The following is a 21,193-nucleotide window of genomic DNA, read 5'->3' as shown; positions in this document are numbered from 1 at the left end:
CAAGATGTAATATGTCAATAATAATCCTTCGAACTTTGTCTTTACCTCCTTATAACCCACCAAACTTAGCTCGAACCGTAAAAATGTCCCCATGTGGCATTGGGTTATAAAATAATATATTTCTCATTTTTAAAGTGGTCAAGTATCCAGAAAATGACCTTTTTCCCAATAGAAAGAAATCCGTTCACCGAAATGCTCCAAGTCAAAAGAGAAATATTTAGAAAAGTTCAAGACCTTTCCAACGAGCTATTTCACCAAGGGATATTCACCCAGATGAGGCCAAAAAACCCCTTATTACTCCAAAATAGCTATAATTTAGCCTTATTTAAATTATTAAAATGCTAATTTAGGAGAATATTTAAATATATTAAAATATTTTCCAAACAGCGAACTAATAGCCAAAACACCTCTACAAGGTGAAACTGAACTCGTCACCTCTTGTGACTGATGCCGAATAATCTGAAATAACTGACAGTCTAATCCCTCAAAAATTAGGAATACTCCTAAAAAATAGGAATGTATCCGAATCTCCCGAAACTCAAACCATAGAATGATCTCGTAGAGACTTAACACTATAACCCATCTCCACCTCCTAAAATGTAGGAAACTCCTCCTACAATTAAGGAACTGCTCTCAACTACCCTCCTACTGTCTGAAACTCCAGATTCGAGCATGGTATACCCTGACTGAGTCTCTATACACTATTGCCAGCCTTCGTGACTGCCTGAGAGGCTAACTCTATCATCTCTGATGTCGACTCTAGAAAGGGGACATGACACAATTCCCACAAGTTAGTAGAGAGCTACATTTGGAAAGTCCAACTTGAGGGAAGACATAAATGTAAAGAAGATGCTTCATCAATCTCTGATATGCATGTGCTTAAGACATCCATGGAGGCAATGAAGATTAATTACTTAAACCTCCTTTCAAATAGAGATCATCTTCTTGACCTTGGTGTTATTTACTCTATTGCTTTGAGGGGGAAAGACGGGGAGATTGATCAACTTATTTCAGAACTTTTAAAGGTTAGAGAAAATATGGGAAATTCTTAAGTAGCTCTCCTCATGGTAGAAAATTAAATTGAAGAACTTGTAATCTTCCTGTTATAAAATAAAGAATAAATCAAACTTTTGTAATGAGCCGATTGATTTAATGTATCTCGGACCCATTTTTATTTTTGTTTCCGTAGTTTGTGTCGCCGTCGGCTATCTTTGTACATTCTCTCAAAGTTTCCCGATGGGTATTTAAGCACGGCTTGTAGGTAGTCTGTAGGTATGTTTTTGGATTATTTTCTCTGTACTGCAAATTCCTGTTGGGGATTCTCCGCTATTCGCCATTTTGGAAGTGAATGATCTTCCCTACTTGGCTCTCATGGTTTCGGTGGGATTCAACCCTCACCCTATTTCGTTGTTGCATGTAATTCTTCGCTCGGATCTGGCAAATCGGAGCAACATCTTTTGGCATATTCTGGAGGGATTATTTGAATTCAAGTTTCAATTACCGTGTCTGATCTACTTGTGTTTTGTAAGTACGTGTTCGCATTCATCCTGTGGCATCCAGACATTTCTGTGCGACTCCCTCTTTAACCGTATGACATTTACTCTCAAACACTTCGTACCTTCCTTGTCTTCCCCCTCTACTCACGTATGGCTTGTTGTACGACCTACCTAGCCATCACCCAATACGCCATCATTTTGTTTGCACGCAACCTCTGGAATTTGGCAGAGACATTGCACGGTCTTAGGCCCTCCACCGTACGGCCCTCCTATCAAACATCCCACCGTACAAACCATTGCATGACCACACCACTCGTCATCATTCTCCCTCACCGTACACCAATCTAACGATCGTACGGCTCTTTCTGTGACACCGTACGGCTCACTCCCATCACCTTGCCATACTGTGCATGTGTCCTTCCATTTGCCTATACAAGTGCTTTTGCCATCCCTATGCCATCACAACATCTCCTTACCAGTCTCCAAATCACATACCAAGTCCCTCTAGTTACCAAATTGTCTGGGGAAAGATTTTCTGGTCCGTGTACAGAAGTAGAATATTACAGTTGTGAGTAGGGAGTTCTGTTTAATCCATGTTTTACCTACAAAATTAGAAAATCAGTGGAAGGAACATTGTGTGGAGCTGAGTCTACTACATTCTACATCAGCTCAATCAGAAAACCTACCTCTTGCAACAGCCTGTTCAAATAGACAATATATTCATGAGGTGAATGAAGAAGAGGAACCACTTGATGATACGTTATCCAATGACACCAGTAGTTCCATTAATACTGAGGATATACAAGATGATTCCAAAGAAGGTATAGAGGAGGATTCCAAAATTCTGAGTTTGGATAGTAGCAATTTTACTTCCCATTCTCATGTGTTTGTTGCCTATAGTCTTGAAGAATTTGATAACATACATTCAGTCATTGCTGATAACCCCTTTTTCCGAGATGAGTGCTGATTTGATTTTAGATAATCCACTCTTCGAATTGGATGATGAGGAGGCTCTTGATCTTGATGACACGAATGGCATAAGGTGCTCAATCTTGGAGTATGATTGTGAAGTTGAGCATACACTTGGTGGGCTGACCACTCAAGAGTTGTATCTTATGCGTCTGGATTGACACATATACTTCTGTTAAGAGGTGGCCTCGTGGTTTTCTTGACAGGGCAAAAATAACCTTGCTAATTGGTGACTTTGTACTCTTCAATCCATTGAGGATTAGTAACTATTCTAGTGGGGATCTTATGACTTATCCGAGTTTTTCACTGTCTACATTAGGTTTTCAACAATATGGGAGTGTTGGAAGGTGCCCCTATAGGTTAGCGATGGAGTGGGGAGTGTTTGTTGTTGATTGGAATTGGTTTGATAGTATGTTTGATATCACTTCTGTTGCTGGTCAGAGTTATGACAATGAGATAGGGTGGCCATTGTTGATATTTTTGAGCATGCAAGATATAACTCACCCATAGTTATGGTGTCTTGCATAAACAAAGGGTTACTTGATAGTGATGGTGATAGTATGAAGTTATTCTACATCACACACAGTATGACATGTGTTTTGTTATGGGACCCAGGTATTGATTCGCAAGATACATCACTTTACATAGACTTTTATATTTTGCTTCACAGTTTGGAGTGTTTGGGCATTTTTGTCAGAATGGAACAACTAGTTGTATGTTTGAGAGATATAGAGGGTCACGAGCATGTTATTTTGTCAGTTTACCTAGATTGCATCAGGTTCAAGGATTGTTAGTAAGGACCTCACGAAGAGGCATTGGCAATATGGGTTTGCACATCTATTCAGACAGGTGCACTATGAATATGTTGCATTTTTTTTTAAATTGGTTTGGAATCCAAGAATCGACATGGATAATATATTCCTCCAGTGGATTCATGGTGAGATGCTACACTTTGAAGATCTTGATGTTTATATCAGAGTAGCACAACAAAGGACATGGGTGCATTGGTTGCACTTGGGCAAGTACTATTATAATACTACGTATCATATGTCGATTGCTATGACTCCATTTAGAGCCCTCTATGGTTATGATGCCCTATCTTTTGTTGATCTGGTGATTAGTGACAAGGTTTCTTTGGCACAGGATTGGATACAGGAGAACTAGGACATCATGAGATTTCTTAGAGAGAATCTTCAGCAAGCACAGAATCAGCAGAAGGTCTATGCTGATCGACACAAGATTGAGAGGATATTTGAGGTGGGGGATATGGTATACCTACGACTGTAGCCTTACCGACAGAGCACCTTTAAAAGGGGTGGAGCTGAGAAGCTTAAACCTTGTTTTTATGGACCATACAAGATTATCAGGCATGTTGGAGAGGTTGCGTATAAGATTGAGTTACCACCTAGCAGTAGGATTCATAATGTGTTCCACGTGTCGTGTCTAAAAAAGGCACTAGGACAACATATTATACCATCTCCAAATCTTGGAAGAGAGGGAACACTAGCTGAGAAGCAGGGTGATTCGAGAGTATCTAATTTGCTGGAGAGGTCTACATGTAGAAGACGCCACTTGGAGAGCGAGACTATTTTACAACATCCAACTTTGCAGTTGCTTGTGGGCAAGCATCTTCGAGAGGAGAGGATTTGTCATGTCCCCTTTTTAGCTCTATCTAGTAGTGACATGAGAGTTAGCCTATTATGGAGTCTCGTACGATGGCAGTGGTGATCAAGGACTCACTCGAGGTTTTCAGCATCTAGATTTGGTATTACAAGCAGTAGTAAATCAATTGAGAGCAGTTCCTTGATTTTAGGAGGCAGTTCCTTGATTGTAGGAGAAGATTCCTACCTTTTAGGAGATAGTGACGTTTCCAGAGTTGAGGTTCTATGAGATCACCCCCTAGTCTCAATTTCAGGAGATTTGAGTGTGTTCCCTATATTTTAGGAGTATCCCTAGATTTGAGGGTGTGATTGCCAGTTGGTCCAAGTTGTCTGGCATCAGTCACAGGCAAGTGACAAACTCAATTTCATGTTTTAGAGGTGTTTGGGTTGTTTCTTGGCTACTTGGGAAATATTTTAATATATTTAAATATTCTCCTAAGTTAGCATTTTAATAATTTAAATAAGGCTAAGTGTTTAGCCATTTTGGAGTAATAAGGAGTTTTCTGGCTCCATTTGGATCGATTTGCCTATGTGTGATAGCTCGTTGGAAAGAGATCAGTCTCTAGTATTTCATTATCATTTGTCGGGACTTATTTGATGCTTGGAGCTATTTTTCATTAATAAAGTAATGATTTCCTTCTATTTGGACACCTTTATTAAAAAAATAATGTTATATTATAAAGTTCAAATGCAATCCACTTTAGAATTCTGTTAGGGTTCGAATTGCCTTGGAGAGGGGATATAAGGAGAAAGAAACCTAAAGAGGAGTATCTTTTATCATTTTATCATCCTATTTTGAACACCATTACTCTGGACGAGCATTCCTCACCTGGGACGCAAACCCTAGTGTTGAGAGCAGATTTGTTGGGACGTAGCCCTCAACAAGATCACATTTGAAGGTTCCTATGCATACAGTTTGATCAAGGCAGTGGATCGGTTTCTAGTATTGCAGTTACACCTTGCAGGCAATGGATTTTTAGGGAAGGCAGCCACTTTGGTTCAGCCTGGCATTTATTACAGCAGCTCACCTAGATCCCATTTTCAACTGGCATCCATCTTGTTTGAAGCACATCTATATTGGTACTATTTTGGAATAAATCAAACTCTGATGGTATGGTTTTGGAATCATTTCCGGATTAGTATGTATTGCTGCATATTATTTCTATTACTTCTATTTATCAGTTATTTATTCATTGTAATACCTATATTCTGAAAAATACAAAAAGAAACAACATTCTTCTGCAACTTCTGTCTAGCTCTATAAGATCAAAGAAAAATCTTCAGGAAAATATAATTTATATAGTTATATATTATAGCAGCAATAGAGGAAATATCCATTTGGGATATTTCACTAGAAGAATAATAATAGGCAAAAGAGATTCAATTCAAAATATACAAAGCGAGGTTTTCTCCAAAACTCACAGTTTACTAAAAGGAAGATGTTATGTCACATTTTATATATCCGTCAATAATGTCAACAAGTTTTGCAATTTATTCAAAAACCCGACAATGAATGAGGCTTGTCATAATCAAGGCATATGCAAATTGTCAGTAATTTTCTAAAGGTCAACAATTATCCAAAATGTACTATTGGGAAAGTTAGCTATAATAACTACATGCACATAACTACTTATTACTTTGATAAAGATGGAACAACATATAGTATCAATTGAAATGTAGACCAAGCACGATGAAGGTTTCACAAAGTGCATCAAAAAGCCATGTTTGCAAGTTATATACAAAATGGATTTGTAGAAAAGGCTCCAGAAACTATCAAAGAAATGCAACTCACAGGTGTAAAACAGTTTTGCGCAATCCATACCATCATCCTCCTCATGTGCACAAAATATAAATCTTGGAAAGATTATGGATACGCGTCAAAGCAAATTGGTAGAAAAAAATTTGATCAGACATCTAGTTGGAAATGCTCTTGTCGAAATGTATGCAAAATCAGAAGTCATAGACAAGCGTACGAGATGCTTCAAGAATTCCTCAAACATAATTTCTTTTTGTGGAATTCAAAATGGAATTGTTGAGTTAAAGGCCGAATTGGATTTTTCGATCAAATGTAATTGGCAGGGAAAAGGCCGATCTACGAACTTTTTCATTATCCTTCTCAAGGCTACAGGGTGCCCCAGGGTGGCATGGAATGTTATAGTCACAAGATCGTCCCTGCCCAAGCCACAATTAAAGCTTTAGAATAGGTACAAAACCACATTCTACAACCCTTGCTAGTGTTCTCATTGTCTTTGCAAACATGATGGATAACATGCATGCCAAATAGAAACTTGAGAATGGGTTGTAGTTATCTATTTAGGCAACAACGATGTGTTATAGTTAACATCTCTGAACTGTTGGGCCAAACTCTTGAAAGAGTACGGCCTCATGGAATGAGGTAGTTATCATATTCCCAGAGAAAAAAACAAGATGTGCAAAAGTCTTCGAAAAATTTCAAGCAAGTTTGAACTACAACTGAGAAGACATGAGTTTTATACTTGTATCAAATGGTGACATTCAAATAGTATATCGACATCTTTAAGGAATAATGAATGTGGTTTTCCTTTGCATTCATTAAAAATGTGGAATCAAAGACAACGTAGCTGTGAGTGTTGATAGAATGTCTCAAAGACATACGCTAACTCAAGCCATAGAAGCATTTGAAGTCAGCCATCTTTGTCAGATATGGTAGATGTGACTGCTACAAGTAGACATGCATGGAAAACATGAAATGGATGATTACAAGCTAAAGTCTTATTTTCTTTCTTCCATCCTCCTTGCCTGGGGAGGTGAGAACCTTGGAATAGGTCATTAGAATCTGTCAAAAATTAAAATGCTCCCGCTAGACACACATGCAAAAAAAGTGTAATCATAAACACTGCAACTAAATTATTTGATAGAATGCCACAAAGGGATATTATCTTGAGAGGAGTGAAAGGAAATAATTTAATGGAATCCCTGGAATGTATTTGTTGAAAGGGCACTTAGAAATATAAAATAAAATGTAAATGGCAGTTATAAAGCCAAGTTCGACAATGTTTCTTCACATCTGTCAGGCACATGCAATAATTAAGAAGACATTCAAGAGGAATCTTAGACAATGTAGTAAAAAGAGATACCTCTTCATGGGATGCGTGGTAGTGCATGGAACTTCAGTAGACATGCATGCATAGTGTGCAATCACAGATATGGAGCAAACGACTTGATGAAACAATTCAAAGGAAAATATGCTCTTATTGGTTATAATGATTGCTCAATGTGGACAAAATAGCATTATTTTAATAACCTTTGAATTCTTCAACACACAAGTTATATCTATAAATTCCTTTATTGATATGCATTTTAAGCACGGGAGAAGAATTTAATGATAAAAGTATTGCATGCTACAATACACAACATATAGAGGTTTTGCATAGTGAAGCGGGATTTTATTTTGGAGTGGTTTTGTTCATATAGTTCCTTTCCCTTAGAATTGTTGTAATGAAAGAAGAAAGTATACACTGAAAGCAACAAAGGAAAACTTTAGTTGGAAGAGTGAACTATATATGTGACCTTCCACTTGTTTCAATCCTGTCAAAAGTGATCCAAAAACAATGGTACCATTTGATTAAAACAGTCCACTGCATCAATTCATGTGAGGATGATCATTAGAATGGAAAGTCGTGAGAACTTTAATGAAAACCAACAAACATGTGTTGACATAAAATAATTAATTTAAACCAATTACTCATATGACTTATCCACAGATATCTCTCACATAAATAAATCAAATTAATCTATTAATGTCTTCTCTGGGCTGTATTTATACAACTCCACTAAAGCTAACTAATATTATAGCCTACGATAATATTAACCAATATTCTCCACCATCTGTGTCTGGATGCTGAATATAGTGATGCATTATTTAATATCCTAAATAAAGATTGAGGAGTTTTGAAGATTAGCCATGCTTATGTAATATCAGAAAATTATTATAATGCAAACACAGTTTAGAGTCTTTGTGATTGACTTATAACTAACCTTCGGTTAACCTGAACCAGCGCATACTACTTGTTGTGAAGCAGCATATCAAACCGTCGCTCATTCTCCTTTCCAATTCAATTGAGCATGTCTATAAATGAAGTTGTCTTTAATCAAAAGGCAACATTTCCCACTTGATGAACAAAATGTACTTATAAATAATAAAGTGAGTTTAATAAAATGTAATTTAATATAATTGTCACTTTATTTAATAAACAATTTAAACCTTCAACTGTTAAAACAAAATAGCAATCTAACATGGAATCCCATGAATAATAGCTCGTTGGAAAGAGCTCAACAAGACGTTACAAATCCAATTACTGAAAATTGTGAAAGCATTGAACCCCTACTAACTTACTAAAAATAGAAAGGTCCTTCATAACTCCATCAAATGTTTGGCCTGAAACTGTATTTGACTAGGCCAAATAATCTCAAGCTCCCTCTAAAGTTTTCGTTAGCCCTCAAGACCATGATGAAACGGGCTAAAAACAAGTCATCTCGTGACTAGCTAGAAAGGGGACATTACCGTCTGCCCCCCTTGAAATTGCTTTCCCTCAAGAAATCTCGGCTCTGGATGTTGTAAGATGTCCTCACTCTCCCAAGTAACATCCTCAATCGGCAAATTCTTCCACTGCATCAGGTATTCTCTGGTAGTCCTCCTCTAAAGCGTACACTCTTTGGTATCCAAGATAGCCTCAGAAACTAAAACCAACTTCTCCTCATCATCAAGAGGAGGTAACTATGTCAAAGGTACCACATTTTGTCCTAGTGCCTTTTTGAGGTGTGACACAGGGAATACATTATGAAAGGTTCTATCCGCTAGCAACTCCAACTCATAAGCCATTTCCCCTACTCTTCAGGTCACTCTAAAAGGCCCATGGTATCGTGGCTTCAGCTTTTTTGCACCACTCCTCTTAAGAGCGGACTATCTATATGGCTACAACCACATCGCCCACTTCAAATGATTGTTGTCTTTGTTGATCTACATTTTGTGTTTGTTGGTTCTGGGCCTTTTGCATATTTTCCTTCATAGATCTCATGATATCTTGATTCTCTTGCAAAAGATCCCTGGCCCTAGGCACCTTGCTATCACTAAACAACAAATATAGAAAACTGGGAGCGTCATACACATAGAGGGCCATTAATGTTGTCATCCGAATGGACATGTGATACGTAGTGTTAAAGCAGTATTCACCGAGCTGCAACCACTTCACCCATGCATTTTTTTGCCCGAGTAAATAATTAGGGAGATACCCCTCACCCATTTATTAACTATTTCAGTCTAATCGTTGGTTTGAGAGAGGTAGCTAGTGCTCAGGCTAAGCTCTGTCCCACACAATTTTGAAGAGCTCCTGCCTGAAGAGACTCATGAACCTGCTATCCTAATCACTAACAATAATCCGCGGCAAAACATGCAACATGAATATCTCCTTGAAAAACAACTTTGCTACCTGTACCACTGTATGTACAACTTTATTTTAGGCAGATGAGAAAGGAACGAACTTAATCTCCTCTCTCTCCAATCAAAACAATAGTGTCACTTCAAGATTATAATACAAGTAAGCTATATGAAAGCCCAAAATTTTAACATTCAATTATGAGAAATTTTATCCAACGGATTAAGAGTTGTTGCCCTCAAGATTGATGTAATATCTTGAAAGTTAAAAAAGGGGTGCAGTCTCCTAGGCTTCTATTTAGTAATTTACGAATCTAATAAAGAAAAATATTCAATGCTAAACAAGAAGTTGAATTATTTCTTTTAATATGTGTGGGAGATCTGATAGTCAAACTTCAGATTTAATAGGTGTATCAGTGGCAACGCCCAACTCTCCAAAATAGCAATTAAAGAACGAAATCTACAAAATACCTGCTTTGCTGCTAGCAGTTTCTCACATTGCTCTTTCAACAGTGGGAGCTCCTCCTGGATCTTCTTAATGCGGTACATTAATCTTAGGGGATTATTCTGCATTGTAAAAAGTTCAAGTTATAACAACACAGAAAATACACTCTGTGCTGAATCCAATATATACAATCCATGAGGCCATAATAATAAAAAGAATAAAACAACTCTAAGGAAAATAACAGACTTGTGCACATTCTATTACTTTTTAAAGCAGATTCAGAATATTTATTCTAATAGAAACACAAAAATGATTTTAACAATTACCATACATAGAAAATGTGCTGCTGGAATAGAGAAACATGAGTATTCAAAGAAAATCTGAATCGATGTACAAGAAATGTAGAAAATCCTCATACACAAAGCAGGGATTTAAGAGAAATATATTTTTTCGATTTCTTCATTTGAGTGACCTGTTCAGATCAGCAAATGATGAATACATTGGGGAGAGAGAAAAACTCTTCAAAAACCTTTTCATAGCCAAAAACTATTATTGGATTTACCAGCGTCATCTAGAAGAGATGTCTTTTATTTGGTAATGTCTGTTATAATACTTCTATATCCTCCATTTTACAGTACTTTTTTTTTTGCAGATGTCGTAGCTTGTGACTATATAGTTTGTAACTTCAATTTGACATATTTGGCACAAAAAATGCCCCTCACCACAATTTTCACCAGTCAATCATCTTTACCCCCACCAAAAACCATTTGAAACCTTACACACTTGGTAGAATGTCAGTGGTGCAGCCCAGTACTTAAACTCTACATCACGACACAGCCAGATGTCAACATTGGAGTTTCTTACTCCAGGGCTCACTCTTCCAGTTCAGTCCACATGCCAAGAATCCAGAGTTGAGCAACTATGGGCATGTAATTGTAGACATCTTCTAGATCAAGTATCATGATAAAGAACCCATGGAGATGTATCAACTAGTAAGATCATTTATTCAAAGAGTATTGAAGGGCATATTCTACAATGAGATTGCATTAGTAGCTGTCATTGTAATGATCTAAAGAGAAAGTGCCTTAACTGTCTTTCTGCAACTATGTAATAATCTCTGCTTGATTTGTGTTAAAATATTGAGCTTAAAAAAGCTGTCAAGAATTTCATCAAACAGTTTGTCATACAACCAGCACTTGAGACTCACGTATTATTGTTCCAATTCTTTGCTATCATGGAGTTAGAGTTAAGAACATGCCAATACTTTCAATCTAAACTGGACCTTGAAGCTAAATACAGACTTATCACAACGTTATTTTACCACTGTAATTTTCCTCCTTGGATATTAAGAAAATACATGTGATTTCTTCCCCAGGTATTTTACCAAACAGTTGGCATGCACTAAACTGCTGTAGCTTAAATAACCCACTGTAATTGTTTACCTTTAATAATCTCTGATACCTCTGTAATAAACTCTGCTGGAATTGGAATTAAAGTTTTTTTTGGGACCAATAGGAATGTCGTCAAACACTTGGCACATAGTCCTGATTATGACATTATGATGTTGCTGATGAATAACTTAAATCCAGGGGGAATAACATATATTACTGCAAACCTGTAAGTGCTCTGATGATCTCACAGAATGATACTACTGTATTGTTCTTTTGTCAGATTTGAAAAGGAACAGTGAATTTAAAACTTACAGGAATTATGTCAAACAGTTGTAAATAAACCAGTTTATCAAGCACTCTCTCACAGTACTATTATCCTGTTATTTAACCACATTCAGCTGTGAACTAATAATGATAATAATTGAAAACTTATCACCAAACGAACACCAAACAAGAACAGTACATCAATATTTAATAACAGTAGACTCCAGCATTAAATGTTCTTATGCATAATATGATTTGTCACTGCATATAATAGGAAGATCACATACTGAAGGTGAAGTTACAGAATAAGTTTGTGGGGTACAGACCCCATTTCAAAATGAGGCGCCTTGTGGAAAGCCGACTGAGATGTATTTGAAACCAATATCCACCATCATTCATTTAATGCAATGAATCAGTTATCAGCTGCCACTGTTATCAGTTCCAGCTGCCTCAAAACTTCTCACAGACTCCGTCACCTGTAGTTGCTGCTGAAGACTAGGGATGTGCAGGGTCTCTTCTCCACCAGTAATAACACCCGAACTGCTAACTGGACAAAGGCGGCTTGCAGATACTACACTATAAATGTGTGTCGGTTCTGATATACCGCAATCCAAGCTGAGTTCAGACGTGACTCCCACTGATGACTCTATCCGACTGATAATCTTTTCTGCTGTTCTTTTCCAGAACTATACTTCACGATATAGCAATACAGACATATGTATTTGAACTGGAAGTCGAAGTCAAGGCGGCTATTTCAGATGTTAAGTTTTACCTTGGATAATGTGAATAACTTATCTGCCTGATGCCCAACCTGGATCACTGCTGGTGTACTGTGTATTAAGCCAACCCGCCTTCTATTTATCTCCCACTTCTTTCATGCGCTTAAGATCTCAAATTCAAACTAAATACTGTAGTTTGATGTGTGATAGCTAGGTTTGCGTCTAGCTTCACCAACCTTCTAAAAGGAATTTCGTCCTTAGAAAGAATCCAGTCACAAATTAAGCGACCATGAGGATTTGAAGAATTAGTTTATATTCATTCGTTGTCTCCATCCCAATGCAAATGGTTTCCTTTATAATTTCGAAATGAGGAGAGGTACGAACAGCTTAGCAATAGTCTTTTAGTCACTTAAGTCATTTTGTCATGAAGTGACTTTATAACTTTATAATAACATTAAAATATTTAAATAAATCACTTGAACTTTAATATCTCTTGAAATACTTGTCTGCTTGCCATGCAGTCAGAAATAGGAATCTCTCCTCATAATTCCCCATGTGACCAAATAGACTTTCTAAAAATAGAAAGGGTCCATCTCCATTACTCTTGACTTACTATACATAGTAAGTATGGCAAATGGAGTCCGAATGACATCGAACAAAGGCCAAATCCATAAATCGCTGAATATTGGAAATGAACCAGTCCTCAGAAGACCCTCTAACCATCCCCATTAGCCTACAAGGATCCAATATTAGGCTAATCTCTGAAATACTGATCCTGGAAACCAATGGGGACATTACAAACTAATTTACTATGCTTGTTTTCAAAGTTTTATGTCATGATATATTCTCAAAATTACTAGATTATATTAAAAAATGGCATCTTTAAGTACCTACATCTCCTATTTCTGAAAATTAGTTGTACATATCTGTACCAGTCTGTGATGCCTCCAAGCACCCCTGTCTGCTAGCAAATATAATTTTCATTCATGGAACCAATATTTGTCTTTAGGTTTTTGGCATAGCCTAAAATGCCAAACAATAGCTCAGAGTTCCAAAGAGGGTTTCAGCAATTTGGGTTAAATGAATTTTCCTAACCTCCTTTCAAAACCCTCACTAGATTTTTGCCCCAGCCAAATTCTTTTTATAGAAAAATATAATATCTGACATAATAAAACAATTAATTATATGCAAATTACCTGATATTAAATTTAAACACCTTGATTTGTGTTATGTTTTAAGATCATTGCAAATGTAATAGCACTGTTAAATGTGTTTTCCAAAGGCAGCGATCTCTTGCATTTATATTGAGACTAAGCTAGGGAGAGACATGTTCCTTCATGGGACATGTCTATTCATTATTATGTGATTAAGATAATGACAATTATAATTACAATTATGTATATATGTGTGTGTGTGTGTGTGTGTGTGTGTGTGTGTGTGTGTATATATATATATATATATATATATAATATCTCTTAAGTCATTATTATATATGTATGTATGTGTGTATATACATATATATTGCGTATGAGTTAAGTATATATAAATGATCTCATATATACTAAGTTTATACACATATCTTCACTAGTTTTGACTCACAATCATAGTATTTCTCCAACTAAAGCTACAAAACATCAACATTCCCTCTTAGCAAGGGAGGATAAACACACGGTTAGATATTACCTCAATGTAATATCAAGTTGGCATGATTAAGGATATCTTTGATCAAAAGATACCCCACCATTTGGATATTGTCTCATAGCTAAGTTGCACGGGTACCTCCCCCCCCCCTCCGGACCACGTACCGGTTTGAACCAGTTCGTGGTTCTGGTCCGGTTCGACTTGGGTTCGACCTGGGTTCGTTTTTGGAGGCCTAGTTCGAACCCAAGAGAACCACATATAAAATTTCGGACCAGGGTTCGAACCCAGGAGAACCACATATAAATTTTCCACATTACAGCATGTTTTAATTTAATTTATGTTGATACATCTTGGGTCTAGGTTGGTAGGCATTACAATGCCACAGTTTTTTAGTGTTGAGTAATCCCTAGCTGTAAAACACTTTCTATTTGAATCAAAATGCTACTAAATTTGAGACACCCACAAGAGAAGATGCTCAACATGTGGCGACCACCATGACCAATTTCGAGGAATTTCAGGGCCTATTTGAGTAGCAATATGAATTTTTCAAACACTAAACAATAAACAACGTTTTATTGGGAAATGTTGCCCTGCAGAAGAAAGTTACGGTCACATGAATATGGTCAGGTGGGGCAGCTACTTACCACATTGTCTATCACTGTTTGGCTGATTATTTCTCCTCTAGGTATATTAAAAATTGTATTAAAGAATATTGAATCTGGGACGTCAGATTGTGTTATCCAGAGGCCTCCATGAATGGTCTTTTTCCAATTTACTGTTGTTGATCAGTGCTTGGGAGATTGTGCCCAAAGAGATTGAAGAATATTCAGCTGGTCACAGGGATTTACCTTCTGCAAGCTAGATCTAATTAGTTTTTAACCACGTTCAATCGATTATGTTAATCATAATAAGAGTTCGGTAAATAAATTTATGAAAAGAAGAAATTTTTATTAAAACTTACTATTGATCTGCATAAACTAATCAGATACAGTTATGAATTTTTTAAATGAAAGGGAAGAGATCTAGTCGCTAGGGGTTCCAATGATCGTTGTGGTTTGCTACTATATTGTTTATGCTGTTTTAAAGTTTTTTGTTGTTCAAATGTGTTTATGCTACTATGCTACATTCTAATTCTAACTCATGCTTCGTAAAGATGTATATATATATATATATATATATATATATATATATATATATATATATATATTTTTTTTTTTTTTAAATAATTTTTTTTACATGTTTTTGTACTTACTACTAACGAACCCAAACCCCTTTTCAAAATTTTGTCGAACCAGCGAACCGGTTCTCGAACCCGAACCCGAAACCGAACCGCGAACCGGCAACTTAGTCTCATAGTATCAGGAGTAATGGCCTTAGAATATCAAGGCGCATGATATTCACCAAGTACTCTGAGTAATGGCCTGTTGAATATCAAGTTGTATGGTATTCATCAAATACCTATGTTACCCAGGGATGCGTTTCCAGCAAAAATTGACCCCGTCCCCACGTCCACCCGTCCTGGAAACTTGGAAACTTCCGGAAACCTTTCCCTTGGCTGTCCCATAAAATTAATGTTTCAGTTTTGATAATTTGTTTGATTTTCACTCTCATGTGAACTCTAAAGTTAAATTATTTAACACAAACATTATATGTTAAGGTTCTATAATTTATATAAGCATGTGTTATCCATGTTTTTATACGAGTATTTAAAATTTCCCTATATATTTTAAATTTTCCTTACTTTTTATATAGCTGTTCCCATTGCCGTCCCCTGCTCCAAGAAAAAAAAATCCGTCCCGTAAACCAGGGGTAACATAGTCAAATACTCAAAATGTCCACAAGGTATGTGCACATCTATCGTCAATAATACTTACCATAGGAACATTATATCCATGGTCTATTTAAGGAAATTAATCCACAGTGCAAGATATAATCTATCATGATCAGCTTAGACATCATAAGATATCCATCACAATAGAAGATAAAGTTATTGTAAGATCGTCACCTTTCAATAAATTCTACAAATACAAGTGATAATCATTTGGAAATCGCCACTTCCTCATGATGTACAGGGGGCAAGCCTATTCTAATTATGCAATCGCACATGACATCACGTGAAATCACCATGGATACTCTCGTGTGGTGTTGTCATGACATCCACCATGAACCATATCAGAGAAGAAGGGTTTTCACCTCAAACTTCTCTTTCGTAGAAAAGAATGTATTACGAGGGATCGCACTTTGAACTTCTCCTTTACAAAGAAACACTAACCTTTTGACCTCCTTGTCCAATTTTACTTTCAATGAAATGTCAAACTCCCTCTGAATCTGATATCAACTTTTCTGACATCCTCGTACAAGGTTGCCTATGATGGCTTTTCAGACTCCCTTTGAATATCAATCTTCTCAGCTCCTCATCCAATGTTGCCTCTAATTAAGTGTCAAACTCCCTCTAAATCTGATATCAATCTTCCTTTTCCTACAAGAACATCCCCAGAGAAAAAAGAAAAGATCAAGGCAAATAGCTCTTATAGTACGTAAAGAAATACAGATAAGAGAGAGACTATAGTGAGTAGATAAATGTAATACTTAAGGATAATAAATACTTATCTATACATCAACATCCTTGATTGTCCTCGTCATCACTGATGTGTTCATCTTTATGACTTTATCTAAATTATTGATGCCACTATTAGATGTATTTTTGATTGGTTGAAAAGACTCCTTATTAATGTACCCATTCACTTTATTAATCTTCTTATCCAAAGTCTTTCCTTTCCTTAATATTAGAGACAATTAAATGTATATAAACCAAAAATCTTTATATGTTTGTGGTTGTAAATCCTTTACCACTTATAGCTGACATTAGTTTATATCAATATAAAAATGACTATTATTTTGGCAGCCTCCAATTTAGTGTCAATTGTGATGGGATTGTTGTCTACATGGCACATCCTTCACAAGTAGTAGCTGTCTTTTTAATCAGTTTGCCCATCACATAAGCTTGTACGGAAAACATGGGTCAAGCCAATCGAGTTATGTGTTTTGTCACCCATTCCTTGGGGGGTTGCGGGGGGGTGGTTAAATGATATATATTTAGCAGACAATGCATGACATGTCATCCTTTTCTCTTTTTCCTTATTTCTCCATGTTATCTACTGACGTGGTCATTATAATCACCTATTTCGTTGTTGTTATAGACAAACCCTCAATATTTGCCACAATGCCAATGTGTGTTTCCACTTGGCATTTTTGGATATTAATGGGCCGACGCCTTCGTCTTTGCTACTTTACAAAATATATTCTTTTATCTCTGCATTCCCCATGTGCATTGGTTTGGTCAATGATGATCAATAAACCCGCTTCGATTAAAACTTCCTTTTTTTCCCTTATTCGCTATTTATATGCTAATCTTTCCTATCTTTTGTGTTGCTAATCAGTACCGTCATTATTGGCTTGCAATAGATAAAGTATCTACAATATTTTTGGCATTGACTTCCTATGCTAAGTCATTTCACAATCTAGGGTTTTTATTCCCCCTTCTTAATCATAGCTAATCGATGAAATGAGCATATACGCCTAGCCTTTTGTCTTTTGAAGATCTATTTCTTCAAATTCTATACATATATCCCTTAATATGCTCAATATCCCTCTACTTTGGATATTTGTTCGTTTGTTGTCTTATCTAGCGCGCTCCTTCCTTATGCCAATAACAATTCACATGAGTGGCTCGGATTAATTATTCAAAGCCCATTTTAAAATATGTTCCCAAAATCAGTTTGAAAGTATAAGTGGATTGTTATGAATCTCATGTCACTGCTGAAATATGTGACCTAGGTTAAAATAAACTTTCTTTGCACGATATTTATCACTGCACAAATTTTTAGGATTACAATAAAATAATTTGATCTGATCTTCCTTGAATTAGTTTTGAAAATCTACCTTCAAGTTGTTAGGCTTTATAGAAGGAACTACGCTCTGATACCATGTTAAGTTTTAAGATCGTTGCAAATGTAATAGCACTGTCTATGTTTTATGTGTTTCCAAAGGCAGCAATCTCTTGCGTTTATAATGAGAATGAGCCAAGGAGAGACATGTCTATTAATTATTATGTGATTAATATAATGACAATTATAATTATGTTTATATATAATATCTATTAAGTCATTATTATAATAATTTCTCTAGTATTTACATAATTAAAATTATTAATTTATATATATATATATATATATATATATATATATTATCAGAGATCCCAGAATCATTGATATGCAGGTAATTTTGGCAAGCTAGCAATCTGAGCAAGGGAAGGCGAGTTTTCATGACTCACTAACTCGTCTAAGCGAGAAATCGCCATGAATCGCCGAACTCGGCAATTTACTAGAAATTGCCAGAAATCACTCGCAAAAATCAATCATGCGATAGTCATATTTGGCCACTAAAAAACAAAAAAAAATAAAAGCTTTTTTGATTATTTTTCTTAACATTCCATTTCGTTATAACCCTAAAAGGGTTTTTATTTGTTTAGCATGACAAAAAGAGATGTAAAATGAGAGAGAGAGAGAGAGAGAGAGAGAGAGAGAGAGAGAAGAGAAACCAAATGTTTGCCACCAATAAGAAAGAAGAGCATTAAGAAGATCACAAATCAGCTTGGGGAGGTTGTAAGCTTGCAATTAGAGCATTAAGGAGTCAATAGAAACACTCCTTAACTCATTTGCAATAGAAGTGTTGATTTTTTTTTGTATGTTAATGTATTCTTCATTTTTTTTAAATTTTTTAGTTCTAATTTGAAAATCTCGAATGTTTTTTATTGAATTGCAAAGTGAGAACTTACAAACCCTACAATGTTTTTAGAACAAATTTGCAAACATGTATTTACAATTTTCTCAAATGAAAAATGTAAGGTTTGCTAATTTTTTTAATTAGTTTACTGTTTAACATTATAACTTCGTACAATTTTGAATTTTTTTATTGCAGCAACCTTAACTTTCATTTTTCAAATTTTGACAATGCCTAAAAAGGATGAGGCATGGAAATATACCAAGCAATTTCCCGGAAGAAAAAAAATCAAACAAAATATATTTTTTGAAAGAGATAAATTCTAGTGGCATTTATAGATTGAAACACAGACACCATATTGCTACCATACCTGGACACAATGTTACCATGTGCATTCAACAAACTACTAAGGCAAAACGTTTTTGTTATGTGCAATAAGAAAAGGCAACTTGAAGAATTAAGTATTATTGGCTCCCATGCTCCCGCATCCGCAGCTTGTGTTGGAGAGGGTTCTTATAGGCCTCCCTTTTGTCCTAGTGCTAGTGTTAGTGTTAGTGCTAGTGCTAGTAGGAGTGCTTCTGCTACTAATACTGGCCCTATTACATTTTCACCTAGAGTGTAGAAGTCGAGATTGGATAGTTATTTTGTGTTGCACACTACTCCTAGCGCACAACCCTCGCTTGAGAGAATGGGTTGGAACACGAAGATTCATGATGCAGCCAGAAAATAAATATGCAATTTTTAGTACTTTTGCAACATTCCATTTATTGCAGCTAGGTAATTAATTTCTTTTCATTTGTTTTCTTTAAGTTTCAAGTTAAATTTTAATTAATTCTACTTGTGTAATCATAGATTCATATTACATAATAATTTATCATCTAATCATAATCCATTTGTGATAGGAATCCATATTGGCAAGGCATAATAGATTTCGTAACTATTTGTGGTGCGGGGTATAAAGCCCCTACTGATCCTTAGTTTAATGGCCACCTCTTAGATGAAATGGTAGAGGATATGAAGCTTGAGTAGACGACCACCAAAAGGCATGGACCGAAAAGGGTTGCACCATCATGACTGATGGTTGGATATATATGAGGAATAGAACACTCCTCAATTTTCTTGTTTCATATGGAGACGATTGATCTTTCTACTTTCCTACATGCATTGTGAATCATGATTGAATATTTTAATTTTTTATTTGTTGATTGAAATTTGATGATGATCCATGATAATTAATTATTTTTCTCTATTTAAATTTTGTAAGATCATGTTCCTCAAATCTGTTGATGCTTCCTCTCATGTTAAAAATGCCATACACTTAAGTGAGGTTATTGAGGAAGTCATAGCAAACATGGGGAAAGAGAATATGGTGCAAGTGGTGATAGATAATGCAAAAAGTTATGTTGTTGCAGGTAAACATTTAAGTTTTAACTTTTCAAGTTTTGAAAATTTGATGGAAAGACATCTATAGATCTATTTGAACTTTTCTAATTCTAAGTTGGTTAACATATGTAAATTTCTAATTAATTTTAAACTGTTGCAGGTAAATTTTTGATGGAGAGGCACCCAACAATATTTTGGTTTTCTTGTGCAGCTCATTGCCTTGACCATGTTGGAGGATTTTGGTAAGCTTGAGTGGGTCAGATCATGCGTAGAAAGAGCCAAAAAATTATGTAAGTTTATCTACAATCATGTATTGGTCCTCACATAATGAGAAGATACATGGGGCAAAGGGAGTTAGCTCATCCTAGTATCACGAGGTTTGCCTTGAATTTCATCACACTACTGTCCTTGTTGACATCAAGGAAAGAACTGAGGCAGATGTTTGTTGCAAAGGAGTGAACTTCCTCTTCCTTTGCTACTACCACTGCAGGGATAGATGTGGTGAATTGCATCTTTGATGAGATTAGTTTTTAAACACCTATAGAAATATTGAAGGTAAATTTATTACAATTCAACATTTAGTATTTTATTATTTAATTGTTTACTAATTTACTTTGACTTTGAGTTTTATATTTAAGTTGTGACTCAAATGTTTTTTTTAATATAATTGCATATCACTAAGCCCCTTATATCTCTCCTACGAGTTGTTGGTGGGGAGAAGGCCTCAGTGAACTACATATATGAGGGTATGGATAGGGCTAAGGAGGCTGGTAGAGCCCAGTATGCAGGAGTGAAGAGAAGTATGCCCCCCATTTGGGAGATCATTGAGAGGAGATTGTGAATCAGCTCGATAGACCCATCCATGCAGCAGCTTATTATCTGAATCCAGCATTTCATTTCCATCTTAACTTCAAGGCGAATGAGGAGGTTCTAACCGGCCTATATTCAGTGATTTAGAAGTTGAGTAGTGATGGTAGTGCCTTAGCTATAACCATTGAGTTAGACAAATATAGTAACAAAGAAGAGGTA

General features: G+C 36.0%; 1 protein-coding gene across 1 annotated transcript in view; it reads right to left on the bottom strand.

Annotated features, from left to right (window-relative positions):
* LOC149559251 (spindle/kinetochore-associated protein) overlaps window positions 1–21,193 on the bottom strand; it is a 188,996-nt gene that overhangs the window by 138,118 nt on the left and 29,685 nt on the right. Inside the window, exon 3 of the mRNA XM_089833178.1 lies at window positions 10,011–10,106. Within this exon, the coding sequence (XP_089689304.1) occupies window positions 10,011–10,106 (96 nt within the window). The remainder of the gene's footprint in view (window positions 1–10,010; window positions 10,107–21,193) is intronic.

The sequence above is a fragment of the Cupressus sempervirens genome, chromosome 5 (assembly GCF_028749045.1).
Source record: "Cupressus sempervirens isolate cs-2001-9-10 chromosome 5, ASM2874904v1, whole genome shotgun sequence".
Classification (NCBI taxonomy): Eukaryota; Viridiplantae; Streptophyta; class Pinopsida; order Cupressales; family Cupressaceae; genus Cupressus; species Cupressus sempervirens.
This window is presented reverse-complemented; position numbering and strand designations above follow the sequence as displayed.